Source organism: Odocoileus virginianus, chromosome 8 (assembly GCF_023699985.2).
Source record: "Odocoileus virginianus isolate 20LAN1187 ecotype Illinois chromosome 8, Ovbor_1.2, whole genome shotgun sequence".
Classification (NCBI taxonomy): domain Eukaryota; kingdom Metazoa; phylum Chordata; class Mammalia; order Artiodactyla; family Cervidae; genus Odocoileus; species Odocoileus virginianus.
Window position 1 is genome coordinate 75,144,354 of NC_069681.1, and position 18,945 is coordinate 75,163,298.

General features: G+C 45.0%; 1 protein-coding gene across 3 annotated transcripts in view; it reads left to right on the forward strand.

The window, feature by feature from the left end:
• Positions 1 to 18,945, forward strand: part of MTUS2 (microtubule associated scaffold protein 2) — a 367,641-nt gene that overhangs the window by 297,543 nt on the left and 51,153 nt on the right. Inside the window, exon 1 of one of the 3 annotated variants that reach the window (XM_020874306.2) lies at positions 7,538 to 7,965. The exons of the other annotated variants lie outside the window; for them this stretch is intronic. Coding sequence (XP_020729965.1) covers positions 7,912 to 7,965 — 54 coding nt within the window. The 5' untranslated portion in view covers positions 7,538 to 7,911. Of the gene's footprint in view, positions 1 to 7,537; positions 7,966 to 18,945 lie in introns of those variants that run through there. 3 annotated transcript variants of the gene reach the window in all.

The window sequence follows — 18,945 nt, forward strand, 5'->3', positions numbered from 1 at the left end:
CAGCTGCATCCCATCTCGGTATCTGATTCTATCAGTTATCCAATCTTGTCTAGCTTGTTTATCCAGCTAGTAAAGATCATGTTGAATTTCACTCCTCTTACAAGAATAGTCAGCTCTTCTGAATGTAATGCAGAAGAGTCATCCTAGTCACTGACTTAAAAAGAAAAAAAAAGGTACTGTCAAAGACTAACAGATGAAAAACAAAAAAGATTGTCATACCTAAGTAGCAGCCTTCCTACTCAGCTATTACAGAAAGGTGACATTTTTATAGTTCTCTTTTGACAAGCATCTAAGAACAGAATAGTATGTATGTCATTTGTTTCTTTTTTTTATACCCTTAATATTCTAGATCCCGGTTATTACATCAGAGGTGTTTCAGAGCATCTATTGTCTGTATGCAGATAATCCTAACAATCAACTATTTCCAGTTTAAAGAATTCTGGTTTGTATTTTCCCTTTCCAGCCCGTTTTCACCTCATTGAAATCTCTAGATGGATTGTGTTTGGTAAAAACTACACATATTTTCCTAGCGGCTCCGTTTATAAAATCCAGCTCAGGAGCTCACATTTTCGATGCATGGAAAAAGGAGGAGCAGGGACAGTGGAATCAAAATAAACAGATGGTTGCCTTGACGATCTGTAAGATGCTCTTTCATGATCGTATTTCATGGTTTTCTTTTGAAATACATAGTGAGACAGACATACAGTTTTTATCTCGTTGACTTCCTGCCAGCGGCCCCATGGCTGAGAAAACACCTCTGCCAAGAAGCCGCCACCACTGAGTCCAGTCTGGTCCTTCCCACATCACTTAAGGAGATGGTCAGGGGGACCTCGTCCCAAGGCTGGTGGCTGGTGCTCTGGGTGTGGACGAGAGTGAGGCTCAGCAAGAAGGCATGGTATTTGGGGGAAGACAAATGTAAACAATGATGATTACATGGAACAGAATGTCATGAAATCACAGAAGAGAAAATTCGCTCCAGCGGGAGGATCAGGCAGAGGAGGTGAAGTGGTGGGACTGGTCAGGTGGGTTTGAGCACAGGGAGCCTTGGGTCCCACAGGTGATTGGGGATGAGGGGTGGGTAAGGAGTTCCAAGTTCAAGGAAGACAGAGAAACAGGAATAATAAAGTTGAATATTTTAGCAATGACTTAGCCCTTGGTTTCTACTATGTCAATTTAAAATTATTTGTACATAGTTAAAGTTATTGTACATTTGTGAATGTTCCTTGATGAAAAAAAAAAAAAGAAACAGTACAGTAGAGGCTCTTGATTCAAGTTCTGAAAATGTGGGGCAACTTCATAAATGTGTTTGAATTTCCTTTTATATTTTTATATACCCACATGCCTTATCTAGCTAATAACACAAATGAAATCTTGGGCTTCCCTGATGCCTCAGTGGGTAAGGAATCCGCCTGCAATGCAGAAGACACAGGAGACATGGGTTCGATCCCTGTGTTGGAAAGATCCCTTGGAGAAGGGCGTAGCAACCCACTCTGTATTCTTGCCTGCAAAAATTCCATGGACAGAGGAGCCTGACAAGCTACAGTCCATGGGGTCGCAAAGAGTCGGACACGACTGAGCACACACATACCCACATCCCTTATCCAGATTATAACACAAACTTATAATTGTGTAAGCCTCACAGAGAAAAGCCTAGTGGTAAAGACACGGCTTTGGAGTCAGATGTGAGTTCAAGACCCTGCTTCGTCATTTCACAGCCTTAGGTACACCTGACCAGATGTACAGTCTCTGAGCGTCATTTTCTCATCTGCAAAATGAAGACAATAGTAGGGCTTATTTCACATTGCCTTCACATTGCCCTGTTACATGAGCTCTCTGCGTGCAAGCACAGTGCCTGGCATCTGCTAATGATCAGTTAATGTCCATCATTAGTTATTGCTGTAAAAGATTGAGTGTTTGTGAGGTTTTATCTGAGGAGGTATCCCAGTAGAACTTTCTGTAACCTTTCTAAATGTTTGTTCCTTACTCCCATGCAAAAAATATACCAGGGGTAAAAACCATCTCAAGCTTTTTATTTTTTAAAAAAGTGATAGGATCTATAATTTTATTAATTTATTTTTGGCTGTGCTGGGTCTTCGTTGCTGTGTAGGCTTTTTCTCTGCGGTGAGCGAGGGCCACTCTCTAGTTGTGGTCCTCGGGCTTCTTATCGGGGTGGCTTCTCTTGTTGTGGAGCACGGGCTCTAGGGTGTGCGGGCTTCAGTAGTTGTGGCAGGTGGGCTCAGCAACTTTGCATTTCCCGGGCTCTAGAGCACAGATTCAGTAGTTGTGCACAGGCATAGTTGCTCTGAGGCATGTGGGATCTTCCCGGATCAGGGATCAAACCCGTGTCTCCAGCATTGGCAGATGGATTCTTTACCACTGAGCCACCAGGAAAGCCCTCAAACTTTTTTAAATATTAGCAATCAAAATGTCCCAGATTTCTTCAGCCTGCGAAGAAACCTTCACAGGTTTCCTGTGAAACCTTCCTGTGAAGGAAGCCTTTACAGCTTCCTGTTGTGCCACATCAGAGTAGTCTAACCCCTCATTCTGTATGCCTTCAAGAAGTTCAACCTTTTTTTTCAGATATCCATGCACTAGGGGAACTTTTTAGAAAATTCCTAGGTCAGCCTTTGGCTTGGTCATGTTGTATAGGCCAGTTTATCTCCCCCAAAGTGAGTTTCACTGAGTATTTTTTCGCATTTAGAGGCCCCGAGAGAAGGAGCTCTCCCTGTGTCATCCTGTCCTGATTTCTTCAGTGACTTCTTCCAAGGACGTTTTGTCTGTGGGAAAGACCACTTCCTTCCAGGGAAATCTCAGCCTCAAAAGACAACAGGCAACACCAGATTGTGACGTGTAATTCCCATCCCCAGCTAGAAGGAACCAGGGTGCCTGAGGGGAGGGATGGCTGGTTCCAGGTCTGTAGCAGGAAATCGCTAAGATTTTTAGATGAGCCTAGGATACAGAACTGTGTCAGAAAGCAGAGAAGGGGGACAAATGAGTTGTGTCCAAAGGACACAGGGGCCAATAAGAAGGTGCTCCCACTGGTCAGAGATGAGCATTAACTGAGCATCTAAAAAGGGTAATGAGTGCAATCGATTAAAACACATTGTGTATATTAACATAAAAATAGGAGTTTATCATGATGCTTTGAAAAAGCAAGAGAAAGCAAATCACCTCTTTGGGTACCATTAGGACCCCAAGTCTTCATTCAGAAAATTGGCACTTGAAAAGAGTGAGCATTTATCTGGTCTTTCCTGGACAACCTGTATTGCTGGGAATTGAAATCGCCCTGGTTGATGAAAAAAATTCTTCTCTTATAGAAAAATTCTAGCTAATAAATGTAAAAGGGTAGGTAGAATCACAACATCGTGTTATAATGCCCAGTGAAATCACTGATTCCAGTAATAATCAGTAACAAATGGGACTATCAGATGAGCCAGTGATGGGATGCTTTGTGATGAAGGAGATGAAGCCATCACATCCATACTGTAGCATCACTGAAGATGGAACCCCCAGTCGTTGCTTTCCGACAGGATGCAGGATGATGCCCACGAGGCCCCATCTGAGGTGTTGCTGCCTGGAATCTCGCTCAGTCTAACGAACTAAATGTTATTGACAGGATTGTAGGAACAAAGAAAATGACATTGCAAGGAAACACACTGGCAAGTCCAGAATGTGGGACAGTCTATGAGCCAAGCAACCCAGTTTCTGAACAAATCAATGGCGGAGTGGGGTGGAGGGAGAAAGGAAGGGGAGGGGAGGGCACTGCTGTCAGTGCCAGAGGCAAAGAGATTTAACACCTAATACAACCTGCAGACCTAGTTTGAGCCTGATTCAAGAAAACCAACTGTAAAAGAACTTTCCTTCAGGAACCAGGAAAATGTTGTTAGAGACTCAGTATTGGATGACAAAGAAATATTGTCCGTTTTGTTCGGGATTTTAATGGCATTGTGGTTTGTAAAAATGCTCAGAATTTTCAGCAATGCATACTAAAGTATGTAGGGCTTGGCTTTAAAGTTCCTTAACCAAAAAGAAAGAAAGGAAAGGGACAAGTGAAAATAAAGTTTTAAATTTTGATAAATTTTGACTGAATCTGGGTGATGGATATATGAAGAAAATTTTAAAAGGGATCAATAAACCAGTGTGCCAAAATCTTGGTAACTGTTGAACCTGGAAATGGATATAGGAAGGTTCTTTGTATTTATCCCTCTGTTTTTGAGTATGTTTAAAAATTTTTTAACTTCTAAAAAAATAAACATGGTGTAACTCTAGGACACTGGTACATTTCTCACAAGCTGGGTTATTTGCTCTGAGACCTCATCACATGTGCCATTTGAGCAAAGCCAGTCCCCGGCCCCTTGGCACCCTCTGTGCGCAAGAAGAGAAGCTGAATCCATCTTTCTTTGGGGCAGCCTCCCCTCTCTTCCTTGTCTCCTGTGGGCACTGCTGGAGTAAGCACACTCAGATCTCACATAGGAATAAGGCGTCCTTTTCTAGGATAGTGCAATCTAAATCCTAATTTAGATGGAAACCATTTCCTTGGGTGCAGAAAGACAGTTCTGCCTGAAGAAAGCCTTCTGCACATGGCTGTGGGGAGACGGTCAGCTTCTCGGAACCTCCCTGTCCTGCTGCTCTGCCCACAGTAGAGGCTTTGCTCTGTCTTCACTTGATCAGATACCGATTGTGCAAGGACTGGCTACACCTGGGGAAATGCAGGCCACCACTTTTCTTGTTTTTAATTGTGGTAAAATGCCCATGACATAACAGTTATCATTTTAACCATTTAAGCATACGGTTTAGTGGCATTTGGTACCATCACATTATTGTATAACCAATCTCTAGAACTCTTTCCATCTCGGAAAACTGATACTCTGTCCCCATTAAAGATCTCCCCATTCCCCCCTCCCCCAGCCCCTGGCAACCACCATTCTACTTTTTGTCTCTATGAATTTGACAACTCTGGCTACCTTGTATAAGTGGAATCAGACAGCATCTGTCTTTTTTGACTGCCTTCTTTCCCATAGTATAAGTGGGCTTCCCTGGTGGCTTAGATGGTAAAGAATCCGCCTTCAATGCAGAATACCCAGATTCAGTCCCTGAGCTGGGAAGATCCCCTGGAGGAGGGCATGGCAACCCACTCCAGTATTCTTGCCTGGAGAATCCCACAGACAGAGGAGCTTGGTGGGCTACACATCATGGGGTTGCAAAGAGTTGGACATGACTGAGTGACTAACAGTTTCACTTTTTACTTTCAGTGTCCTTCAGGTTCATCCACTGTAGCATGTGACAGAATTTTCTTCCTTTTTAAGGCAGAGTAATACTGCATTGTATGGATGGACACGTTCTGTTCATTCCTCTGTCGATAGACACTTGAGTTACTTCCACATCTTGGCTATTGTGATCAGTGCTGCTATGAACATGGGGGTACCAAGCCATTGCTTTTGCAATATAAAGTTTTTCTCTCAAAGTGTTGGAAGTCCCAGCAACAGTTTTCAGCCCAGGTCCTATCAACTCCTCTCTCTCTCAGAGGTCTGCCCAAGCTCCCTCCCACGGAGGACAAGCCTGTGTGCATGCGTGCGTGTGTGTGTGCATGTATGCTAAGTCGCTTCAGTCATGTCTGACTCTGTGTGACCCCATGGACTGTAGCCCACCAGGCTCCTCTGTCCATGGGATTCTCCAGGCAAGAATACTGGAGTGGGTTGCCATGCCCTTCTCCAGGGGATCTTCCCGACCCAGGGATGGAACATGCATCTCTTGTGTCTCCTGCATTGGCAGGCGGGTTCTTTACCACTAGTGCCACTTGGGAAGCCCAAGCCTGTGTGAGAGGGCGGCAGCTCTGTACCTCCTGACGTCACAGAGCCAGGCAGTGGTCACTGCCTTCTCCTGATACACTTTGTCTGAAAACAGTCAAAGGAACAGGTGCTGGCAAGATGGTGAACAGTGGAGATTCCATCCCTCACCCCTGTTCCATTCCCCAAGGACCAAATGCTGTTGGATGAATGGCATTTTTTCCAGTGGCTTTATTGTACTTCATTGCAGACATACATTGTACAAATGCATATGTGTGTATAGTTTTGCTTTGTAATTTATGAAAGCATTATCTCATGCAACAATGTATCACAATTCCATACGATGGACAGGCGCTGGATATCCTCTGTATATACTCTTGTATATTTGTGTATATCCTCTGCATATACTGTTGTATATTTGTGTTGTTCAGTCACTTGGTTGTGCCTGACTCTTTGCAACCCCGTGAACTGCAGCATGCCAGGCTCCTCTGTCTTTCACTGTCTTCCAGAGTTTGGTCAAACTCATGTCCATTGAGTCAATCATGCTATCTAACCATCTTATCCTCTGCTGCGGCCTTCTCCTTTGGCCTTCAGTCTTTCCCAGTATCAGGGTCTTTTCCAGTGAGTCAGCTCTTTTCATCAGGTGGTCAAAGTATCCGAGCTTCAGCATCAGTCCTTCCAGTGAATATTCAGGGTTGATTTCCTTTAGGATCAACTGATTTGATCTCCTTGCTGTCCAAGGGACTCTCAAGAGTCTACTCCAACTTACATATGAAAGTGTCATTGTTGAATAGAAGCCAATCTGTTGGGTCAAAGTGTATGTACATTTAAAATCTTAATATAAACAGCTGAAAAAATTAGGTCAGTTTACTCGTTAGTGTTAAAGATTTGAGCTCAGTCTTTCAAGTCTAGGGCAAACATTCTTGTCTGTTCTTATTTAATCACTGGATATCCTTGACCTCTCTACAACCAAATCTAAATAGCCTGTGCTACTTAATTAAAAACTTCCTGGAAAATCTCAAGTTAGTAAAATTATCTAATTTTAACTATTTTCTGCTTCCTGTCTTAGGCAGATTTAATGGGCAAAAATGTAATTGTATGCAGATGGTAAATTTCAGGATTGGTCCTTTGAGGTATCAGGAAGTCTAAAGTTAATTTTATAAATATATACATCTCATTTTAAGGATTATGCAAACATTTTTAAAATATCATATCTCTTTTGAAATAAAAAAAAAAAGAAAACCCTTCACTTCCACCCCCTTCCCTTTTTGATTTTCAACTGCTTGAAAAATTGCAGATTGCCCAGAAAGATCAAGTCCTCTAAGACTTTTATGCTGATATGCCCAGGAAATATGTCTGCCCCACACCCCAATTTTAATTACTTAAGCCACTTGAACAGTTTGTGACTGTCAGCCCAGACAAGTGATTTCACAATTATATTTCAAATATAAAGATTTCCTCCAATGAGGCAGAAACTGTTCCTGGCACACACATTAGAAAAGGAGCGATGGGTGGTTCCCGGCCAGGCAATGATGCCCTGAGAGGTGGGTTGCAGGGAGGAAAGGCCATCGACATCGCGTTGATAAACATTTTTAATTCTCGGGGAACACAGAAAGCCAGTACTGGAGCAGAGCCGCGTCTCTGCCAGCCCTCTGCGTGGTCCTCAGGCCGGAGCATCCCTGGACGCCCGGCTCTTTTGTGCTTCCTGCGTCCTCTCCAGGCGCGTCTGCGTCGCGCGGGGGAGGGCGGGGGCGGCGTGCCGGAGATCCCCTCCCGGAGGAGGGAGGCAGCCGCACCTGCTTGTTATGCGACTGTTGACTCGCCTCACGGGGAGGACTCCAGTGGCAAAGTGACCCTCCCCTGCGCCTGTCCCCTCCCTGCCTGGCTCCCGCCCTCGGTCTCCCCGCGGCAGGAACCTGACGCGGCCGCCCTGCGCTCCGCCTCCTCCTCCTCTCCTTCCTCGGGCTCCCGGATTCCTGAAGTTATTGGGAGAAATAAGGGGACCACATGGAAGTTGTGACAGCTCCCAGCGGCGCGCCCCTCTCTCCTGGGCATCACCTCGCCTTAGGGATTACCCGCTGACACGCTGAATGAAGGAGGTCCCCCTGCCAGCCAGCCTGCCGGGATGGGCCAGTGCTGCTGCAAGCCTTATAACTGCCTTCAGTGCCTGGACAAGACGGTACCTTGCCTCCCACACCCCCGCTCCCCTCTCCTTCCAAAGGGCCAGCCGCCTCTGGCTCTGTCCCCCCGGCATGGCATGTGTGTGTGCACTTGTGAGTGGAGCAGGATATACTGCCCTGGCTGGCAGTATACTTCCCCGTACTGAGTCGTGAGCCTGTTACTCTGCAGAGTCTTACATAATTGTCTTTCTGCAGCCTCGGATGTAACTGTTGCATTCTCCTGAAATGTTGAGGGCTCTGCTCCAACATCTTGAAATCCAAACTGCCAAGAAATCCTTGGAATATTCTGACTGCCTTTTAATGTACCTGTGAGAGCTGAGACATTCCAGGTGGGGGGGAGGGGGAATTTAGATGAGCTAGACATGTTTCTCTTGGGCAACTGCTAACTTGGAAAGTTTGCCACTCTCTGTGACAAACAGCGTCCATCCTTGTAATTTCTGTGCTTAAGGTCAGAGAGGCAAGCCTCCCCCCACTCCCACCCCCAGTCCATTTATGCTCTCTGTACGTGTTTGCATCACGTATGGATGCAGAACACAGAGGTAAAGACTTAAGGAGCCAGAGAGTCTGAGGGTGTGTTCCAGTTTTCACTGGAAGGGAAATTCACAGCCAGGGAACGGAGACCAGAGTGTGAGCAAGCTTGGGGTGACAGCTCCAACACAAAGCCTTTCTTTGCCATTGACATTTGACTGCGAGCTTGAAGAGGGATTAGGAGATGCTTTTAATTTCACGACTAGAAATGTGCTGGCAAGAACTCTTGCCTCTGTGATATGTTTTATTATCACACATGTTTGGATTTCTCAAAGATGCATGAAATGGAATTTCGCGAGAGGATGAAATTGCCTCCTTTCTACTTGTGGGCGTCAGTTATATAGCTTGAGGTCTAGTATGTGACCAGGTGAAGAGAAATAAACGGCTTAATATAAAACTCATTAGAAGGAGGTCACTTGGGAAAAATTGGTTACTAGTTCTGTGGGTGAACTCTGACCCAAAGTAGACTTATACACCACCTAGGAAAATTAAACTGATACATTAAAAGTCACCTGTTCCCTTCTTTTCCAGTAGAAATGACTATCTCAATGGGATTGGTTTTTGCCACCATGACTGAATTAAAGTATTTACGTAGACATTTATGTGCTTTAGACAAATAGAAATATGCAGCATTTGTACTTAGTTTTCTGTACTTCATTCCAGCATTGAAGTGATTAGGCCCTTTTTTCAAGAGAAATGGTCACCAAGTGGTTTTGAAGAAAGCCTTGTAACAGTAATAATTATAGAAGGGAAGGATCTGCTGCATGTACAGCAGTATTATAATGTTTGTATTTCTAAGCTCTGATATAAAAGTTTTAGAAATAAAAGCTGGTTAAAAGTCTTTTTCGAGAAAATATATTTTAAAGTGAGTCTGTCCTCCTTTTTTGTTTCACATCAAGTCCTTAAAAAATATTATCCCCGTGTCAGTCTTTAAATTGGAGATTTTAAGAAAGATAATTAAATGCTGTTTCTTCTCTTTAGCAATGTGATGTTTAAGTGACTTTCAAAAGTTTTAGCTTTGAAACTTCACATTTAAGGCAAGTTATTCTTTCCTAATGAAAGCTTAAAAACTTGCACCGCATTTTCAACTTTCTCATTAAGCTTACAGTGACATTTCTTGATGTATCTTTGCTATATTTTAGAATGATATGCCCATTGCAGGTTTTATAGATGTTATGTCCATAGGTGTTCGTCTCAGGGATTAGGGCTTTCCATCCTTAATTAAAAATTTTGATTTATTTAGTTACCCACCTTTCAGCATAACTTCATAAATGGTATGCCAGAATTGTTAGTTTATTCAGTAGTTACCTGTTGGGCCAGGTAGGATACTTCTAGGACTGTTATGGAATTCCAGCCCAATCTCAAACTCTGGAAATCAGTTTATTCTTTAAATTCCACCATAAAATCCTTTAGTCTGTTCATCAGCTCTGACAATCCCAGGATCAACATGAAAGAGACCTGATAAAATGGTGGTTGAGTTGTTTCTGATTACTTCAGCCCATCTTGTTATTGTTGTTGTTTAGTTGCTAAGTCATGTCTGATTCTTGTGACCCTGTGGACTGTAGCCCGCCAGAGTCCTCTGTCTGTGGGATTTCCCAGGCAAGAATGATAGAGTGAGTTGCCATTTCCCTCTCCCAGGGGTCTTCCTGACCCAGGGATCGAACCTATGTTTCCCACACTGGCAGGGGGATTCTTTGCCACTAAGTCACTAGGTAAGGCCCTTTAGTCAGTTCAGTCGCTCAGTCGTGTCCGACTCTTTGCGACCCCATGAATCACAGCATGCCAGGCCTCCCTGTCCATCACCAACTCCCGGAGTTTACCCAAACTCATGCCCATCGAGTCGGTGATGCCATCCAGCCATCTCATCCTCTGTTGTCCCCTTCTCCTCCTGCCCCCAATCCCTCCCAGCATCAGGGTCTCTTCCAGTGAGTCAACTCTTCGCATGAGGTGGCCAAAGTATTGGAGTTTCAGCTTCAACATCAGTCCTTCCAGTGAACACCCAGGACTGATCTCCTTTAGGATGGACTGATTGGGTCTCCTTGCAGTCCAAGGGACTCTCAAGAATCTTCTCCAACACCATAGTTCAAAAGCATCAATTTTTCGGCACTCAGTTTTCCTCACAGTCCAACTCTCACATCCATACATGACCACTGGAAAAACCATAGCCTTGACCAGATGGATCTTTGTTGGCAAAGTAATGTCTCTGCTTTTTAATATGCTATCTAGGTTGGTCATAACTTTCCATCCAAGGAGTAAGTGTCTTTTAATTTCATGGCTGCCCTTAGTCCATCTTAATAAACCTTAAAAAAATAAAAGGAACATTCCCCTCCCCCCCCAGCCCCTGACCCATATTCTGTATAAATACAAAATAGAAAACTTAATTTTGTGAAGCAAAAATGCCTTTGACAGTTTGCTCCTAGGGTGGGTAAAGATGTTCTGAAACATTTTGAAACAATTAAAGAGACCTGAAAAGGTAATCAGTTTCAGAGGTGGGCTAAGAAATAATAGTCTTAAGATGATTCTTTAACATTAATTTATTGGGAGGAAGTATGGAATTTTGCCTAGAATAGAAAATGCATGAAAAGTTTGTTAAATGAACAAATGGTTTTTAAAGGTTGATCATGCCTAAGTATTTTAAGTTTAAAAACACGAGTAAAAGCATCAACAGTATTTCTTGCTGGTTTGCTCTGTGCCCAGTTATTTTGGGGACTAGCAAAGAATTCTTAAAAGGCACAGCCTGCCCTATGGAGTTTACCAGTTATTTGGTTCTATTTCCACCTTTTCCAGAGAAAATGCAAGTGGGGCAGGCAACAGTAACACGTACGCAATTAAACCAGTAGAGCAAGACTGAAGTATTGTTAAGTGAAAGTTATGTGGTCCTCACCATTCCTGTTTTTGGAATCCAGTGGGAGTAGAAATCAGTGCTGGAATCAAAAGCAAGATTTCTTGGAGGAAGTGGATCATGACTTGCATGTTGAGGAATGGGGTAGAGTTTTGAGAAGGACGGTAACTCTAAGCAAAGGGAGCAGAGGTAAAGATGTTTTAGCTCACTTGGGTGAAAGGTGAGAGTCAATATTGGTACACACGAGCTCATAGGGAGTGTGGGGAATGTTTACCAGACTGAAACGCAGGCTGTTTTTTAACTTGAGTTAAGAAGAGATAGGGATCCATGTTGGGATTTGAGCAGGAAGCCAATCTGTAGAGAGACTCATTCCACAGGTATCTGGAATGGAAAGGTATGACCCGTGAAGCCCCCTGGGATGCCCAGATGGACCCCCAGGAGTCTGTCCACTGGTGTACTCAGTGTGGTCCAGGCTGAAGCCAGCAGCTCTGCACATATAGACACCTCCCAGAGCTGGTCCTTCTTAGAAACATTGAGTTACTAAGGGAAATCAACTAGATGTACAACTGGAATGCCAGCCCATTTTTTAACAATAAGAACTATAACTGACAAGCAAATGAATGATTACAAGCCTGATTAAACAGGTGATTTCTTTTCAGAGTCAAAGTCTAGCTTCGTAAGAGGTAGTTGATGAGGATGGAGTCTGAACCGAGTTACCTTACTTAGGCATCCAGTGCCCTCAGGTTCCATTACCCACCCCCAACCCCCAGCCTGAGATTAGCCGGAGGCAGTGTGATGTGTGACTGTCACTGGCCCTGGTGACCGCCTCTTCCAGGCTGCCATAGCTTTGCTTCTTCTACTACATGTACCCCCACCCCACCCCACCCTTCTCTTGCTGCTTCGGATACAGTCCTGTCCCTTTAGGGCTTACTTTGCATATCTCTACCCTGATGTTTTCTGTGTTGATTGTCATCTCAGAGGCTAATCTAACTTACCTTTTCTCTGAATTCTTGGGAGGGGTGTGAATTAGGGGAAGACACCTCACTGCTTCTCCCAGCTACGCTCAGGTGATGGGACAGTAATAAATTTGGGAAGGTCATTAAAAGAAGATAGAATCCAGAAAGGTCATGAGACTTCTTCACTGAGTCATAAATAGATGAAAAAAAAAATCATGGTTTCTGGCTAATTTTCCTTCCCTCTGCTTGCTCTGGAATCCAGAAGTTTCCAGCCTTACTCCTCTGAGTTCACAACTTTTCTCCTTGGGTCCCCTGAGTCTCTCTCCTTCCTAGCTGCTCCTTGGTAATCCACATGTCGGCTGACATCCCTCTGTTAACTCCAGCCTCTTAGGTAAGCTCGATGTTTCCCAGCTACCAATGCCCCAGCATGCATGCGTGCTCAGTCATGTCTGACTCTTTTTGACCCCATGGACTGTAGCCCATCAGGCTCCTCTGTCCATGGAATTTCCCAGGCAAGAATACTAGAGTGCAGTGCCATTTCCTCCTCCAGGGGATCTTCCTGACCCAGGGATCAAATTAGCATCTCCTGTGTCTCCTGCCCTGAGCCACCTGGGAAGCCCAATACCCCAACATGCACAAGGGCAGAGGCTGAAATGATGCATCTTGAAATTTCATCTGATTTCTTTTGAAACCAGATATGGCCTTGCTCATTTTCCACACGAGTAGACATTGACATGTATTTAAGAATATTAAACATGAATGATGCTTTCCCTTCAACTGGTCTGTATTAAATTTCATTTCCAAGTAGAAAAGCAGACATAAAATACAGTGGCCTGTGCTAATTATATGTGAAAGAAATAGTACTTATTGATTAAGTCGAAGCATGGCATCAGTGCTCCCTTAAAGCCATAATAACTTAAATGAATAAAAGGTCAGTCCACTTCCCAAAGGAATTTTCCATGTGCTGTATTACAGATCTGGCCCATCTTCACAATATTAATATTGAAAATGAATGCTGTATTCACAAAAGGCAGTATGAAAGCAACACTGAAGACTTGCGTGTTCTGTTGACGTCATCTGGTGGCTGGTTTGTTTTGAAATATAAAAAAATGTTTCGCTATTAAGACAAAATTTTACCATGTAGAATTAAACCCTCGTGGGTGAGAAGCAATATTGTTTTGTGGAGGAATGGAAAAAAAATTCCTTTAAGCTCTTTGTAATTACATGTGTATATCACTTTGGGTTTCAAAAATTCACAATAAAAAGGATCTGTATGTTTCCTTAATACCAGAATTCTTTAGATTTTTAAATTTAACTCCTTGTTAAGGCTCTTTTGTTTAGCCTGGGAAAAAGGGGCCCAGCTCAGGTGATTGAATTTTCCTGATCTACACTGATTTCAGGGCAGGCTAAAAAGATAAGGAAGTTTAGTTGGGCATCTTTAAACTTAAATGTATATGTATACATATATATACACATACATACATGCGTGTATATGATGACATCACCAGCTCAATGGACTTGAGTTTGAGCAAAGTCCAGGAGAGAGTGAAGGACAGGGAAGCCTGTCCACGGACTGCGTGCTGCAGTCCATGGGATCGCAAAGACTCGGACACAACTGAGCAACTGAACAACAACAACATATATATTTTAAATGTACATACGTATGTCCTTTAAAAAAAATATTAGGTGGGGAGGAGGAAGCTGACAAAAATGCTCAGAACTACAGTGAATTTTATGGTGTTTTGATCAGCAGGCTTACAGCTGATCAAGCATTCTTTCCGGGAGAGTTGCAGACCAGGAGCAGATTTGGCAAGAAGGGCCCATCTGATGGGGTGACAGGGGTTCCCAGAAATAGCCCAAGTGCTGTTTGGTGTCACTGGTCTCCTGACCTTTGCCTGGGGCGCTCCCTTCCTAGCCCCTTGCTCACCCATCCTCTGGCCTCAGAAAGTCCCCAGGCTGGCCCTGCCTAGTTGAGTTTGATCATATTGTTTTGTAATCATTTGTTTGTTTACTGACTCTTTGGGAGACTCCTCAGCTTCTTGAAGGCAGAAATATCCTGCCTGGCTTGTCTGCCTGCCAATAGTGTCTGTATGTGCTCAGTCGTGTCCAACTCTGCGACCCCGTGGACTATAGCCCGTTAGGCTCCTCTGTCCATGGAATTCTCCAGGCAAGAATACTGGAGTGAGTTGCCGTTTCCTCCTCAGGGGATCTTCCCGACCCAGGGATCAAACCCTAGTCTCCTGCATCTCCTGCATTGACAGGAGGGTTCTTTACCCCTGAGGCATCAAGAAAGCATGCTATGTAGAAGGCACTCAATAAATATGTGTCATGTTGGATACATTTCCTGTTTCTGGATCAGTTGGGTTGAAAACTCCTCAGATTCACTCAGCCTTTTATGTGTTGATGATCATTCAAAACACATATATTCAATTTTAATAAAAACCGGACTGTTCTGTTGGTTCCTAATGGGGGGAGGGGCTTCAGTGGCTGATGCCCAAGGGAGGGTCACGTGAGTGATGCTAACTAACAAGAACGGGCGTTTTCAGTTCCTGTCATCCCCAATTTCACACGGGTGGCACTAGCCGCCTCGACAGACAGCCCTGGTTGACCAGGCATGTTAGGATAAAAGAGTATGGCAGGCTTGCTTGGGGCTTGGCCACGCATTCAGTTGCTTGGAACTCACAGAGTGATGAGCAGGTTGTATACTTTGCCAGGCTTCTGTAACCAGGACAGATCGAGGGCAGTGTTCCCCAAGAGTTTGCAGTGCCATGGCTAAGGGGAAACTGGGCTTCCCTGTAGCAGACTAGTAGGGTGAGAGGTGGCGGGGAGCCTGAGATGTTCATGGAGGGGAGCCTCTGAGATTCTGTCTGCAGGTGCAGCAGGCCATGCTGCGGGCACAAGAAGACTTGGAGTGCCAAGGAGACATGCCGAGTCACAGAGGCATCTAAAAGGACTCCTGCTATGGGGCCAAGACGAACGTTCTACAAGCGTCCCCTTTCCAGTTAAGCCCATCCTGGAGTAAACGATTGTTTTAGAGGAACAACCTTCTTGGACTTGGCGATTTCTGGACTGTATCATTAGGATAGCTTGGATGCCTAATACTGAGTTCTATTTTTAGCCCATTGGAGTGAAAGCAGGGGCTCATGTGCTTGGCACCAGTGAGGAATTTTCCACTCAGTCCCCATGTAGGGAAGCACTAATCTAACGCTGGCCCGTTGAGGAGACCTTGCTCGTATTTCAGCCGTCCCGCTGTGTCATCACCCCGGATCTGGCTTAGGGTGGAAGATGGGGGAAGGAGGATGGTGTGTGAGAGCCTTTCCAAGGGAACCTTCAGGGAGGCCTCACTCCTGATAACTCAGGAGAACTTCAGGCCCTGCTGGGCTCTGCTGAGCCACGAAAGGTGGAAGGGTGACTCTACAAGGCAGGGAGTGGAGAGTGGAAATTCCCTCTAGGTTCTCATCCTGCCTGAGGAGCACTGTGCCTGAAGTCCAAGCTGTTGACTCATTCCATCACGTCATTCTGGTTTGGCTCGAAGTAAACCAAGAGGAACTTAATTGATGCAGAGAATTCATAAATTAGAAGAGTTGATGTCATTTCAAAAACAGGCACTTAAGGAAGAAGGGCTGCAGCTAGACTGCTCCGGCCGGCCCCCTAGAGCAGAGCTGCGCCAGCGTCTTCAGCAGGGATGTGTGGGGAGGTGGTCAGAAAGGGTCAGAGAAAACTCATCAGGAAAAGCTAAACAGCTACCCTATCAGGTGTTACAGCCCCATGTAGGCTGGAATGGAAATGAACTGAAGTGCAACCTACAAACCCACACCAAGGACAAATACCCCACCAAGGAGGGCAGGGGTGGGTGGGATGTGAATGTAGCCAGGGAATATTTTCAGTGAAGCAGAATCATCAGGGGCTGGCAGTACCTGTCCTCCAGTTAGATGTAGAAACCTTGGTGGCAACTTGCGCTTGGATCCAAGCTGAGGATCGGTGTGATTTGGGTATCAACATTGGGTCTTTATAAGTGTGGGTTGGAGGGAGAATCTCCTTATGTTAGTGTTTGGTGAAGAGTATAGACCTTGGCTTGAACCTCCTGCTTCACCACTTCCTGGCTAGTTGTGCATGTTACTCGGCTGATATCCTAACCATGGAGCCTCAATTTTGTCCTCCAGAATGGAAAACAAACCATGGAGCTGGTTGACCATATTTGGAGGAGTAAGTGAGCAAAAGGCTTACTGTGCGCTGTGTCTGGTGTCTCAGAAGTGTTTGGTCAGTTCAGTTGCATGGTCGTGTCCGACTCTTTGTGACCCCATGGACTGCAGCACGCCAGGCTTCCCTGTCCATCACCAACTCCCAGAGCTTGCTCAAACTCACGTCCATCGAGTCAGTGATGCCATCTAACCATCTCATCCTCTGTCATCCCCTTCTCTTGCCTTTGATCTTTCTCAGCATCAGGGTCTTTTCCAAGGAGTCAGTTCTTCCAATCAGGTGGCCAGAGTATTGGAGTTTTAGCTTCAGCATCAGTCCTCCCAATGAATATTCAAGACTGATTTTCTTTAGGATTGACTGGTTTGATCACTAGTGTTTGATCAAGGTCAGTGTTAATATTGATGTAGTAATCAGCATGGGCTTCTCAGGTGGCTCAATGGTAAAGAATCCACCTGCCAATGCAGGAGATGCAGGTTCCATCCCTGGATTGGGAAGATCCCTCTGGAGAAGGAAATGGCAACCCACTCGAGTATTCTTGCCTAGGAGATCCCATGGACAGAGGAGCCTGGCGGGCTACAGTCCATGGGTTGCAAAGAGTCAAACACAAATGAGCAGACACACAATCAGCACACCTTACCAGAGTTTAGTTATTTCCCTTGACTTTTTAGCCATCAGATTTGTTGCTTCTGTTTGGCAGCTGACACTTCCTTGATGAGCTATTTGATGACTTTGAGACCATTGGTTTGGTCATCTGTCTTTGCAGAAGGTTGGGGATGAGGGCAGGATGGATCTTCATTGATCATCCTCATCTTTGCCTCCCAGAATGGAGAGGGTGCAGGTCTCTCATCTCACTGGCTTCCTTCCTGTTTGCCTTGCATCTCTTTTCCCTTCCCGCCTCCTCCCTTTCTTTTCTACCTTCTTCTCTTCTCACCATCATTTGCATTTCTCCTCAAGCAAAGATACATGGGGCAGGCCTGACTGTACATGTCAGCTTTTCATCCAAGTGACTCAAGTCTGAGGAACTTCACCCACATCATCAGCACCGACTCTACCTGAGGCCTGTCCTCCCTGGACCTTCAGGCCCCTCCTTTCCCATGTCCCCGAGGCTTCCATGGCTGGAAAGTAGGATGTGATGGCTGGTGATGCAGGATACCCACACACGGGTACCATCCACCCAGGGCTTCATCCGAGGGCTGCTGCAGGAGCTTAGGGAAACCTTGGCTTTGGGTTAGCAGTCAGAGTTGGCTTATGGAATTTTTGTTAGGTTCTGGTTGTTCCATTTGCAACCTCGACTAAGTCTTTGCAACTCTCAGCAGCTCAAGAGTGAATCGTGAGTGATGCTATTTCTGTTCTGGCAAGGTTAGTATTTTGGTTCTCTGACTGTGCTTCAAATTGAGGATGTGAAGTGAAAGTCACTCAGTCATGTCCAACTCTTTGTGACCCCATGGACTATACAGTCCATGGAATTCTTCTTCTGGCCAGAATACTGGAGTGGATAGCTGTTTCCTTCTCCAGGGGCTGTTCCCAAGCCAGGGATAGAACCCAGGTCTCTCACATTGCAGGCGGATTCTTTACCAGCTGAGCTACCAGGGATATAATTCAAAATGTCTCTTTCCCAGGTGGTGCTAGTGATAGAGAACCTGCCTGCCGATGCAGGAGACATAGAAGATTCAGGTTCGATCCCTCAGTTGGGAAATTCTCCTGGGGAAGGAAATGACAACCCACTCTAGTATTCTTGCCTAGAAAATCCCATCGACAGGAGCCTGGCAGGCTACAGTCCATGGGGTCACAGAGTTGGTCATGACTGAAGCAATTTTGGAGATATTGGAGGAGCAGAAACAAGTTAGTTTTTTCAGTAGTTTGAGATTATTTCAGGGTAAATACTGAAGTTTACCCTCTCTGGAATATCAGGCTCTCTTAATTTGTAGTAACAAGTCAGCTGGCTGTATTCCACTGATGTTCGAACAAGGACCTGTCTCTGTGATCAGTCTGATTAGACATTTTCCCTGTGTTGTATTCTCTAGTCTTTGAACTTAGAGTAGAATCACAACAGAGCCAGAAAGGTGCTTTAAAAAAAGAGAGAAGAGATAAATGCAAATTCTTAACACATTCAGATATTCAATATGGAAAAGCACCTCTTATCTGTAGGATGTCATCCAGTTGCAAGTAAAATCAAAGGAAACGGCAGAGTTGTAGTAACAAGTAACACTTTGTATAGAGTGTACAAGTGCCAGGCATTGTTCTAACTGCTTCACCTATGTTAATTTATTTAACCTTCAGGATAACCCTGTGCAGTGGGCATGGCACTGGGAGGGTATGCACTCTGAGAGGTGGTCTCCTGCCTTCAAACTCCCAGAGGGCAAGGATGCTGCAGGCTGGGGTGGGATGCGGGAGCTTCATGAGGGAGATGGGGCCCACTGACCCCCAAAGGGTATATCATTGCTGCATGAGTC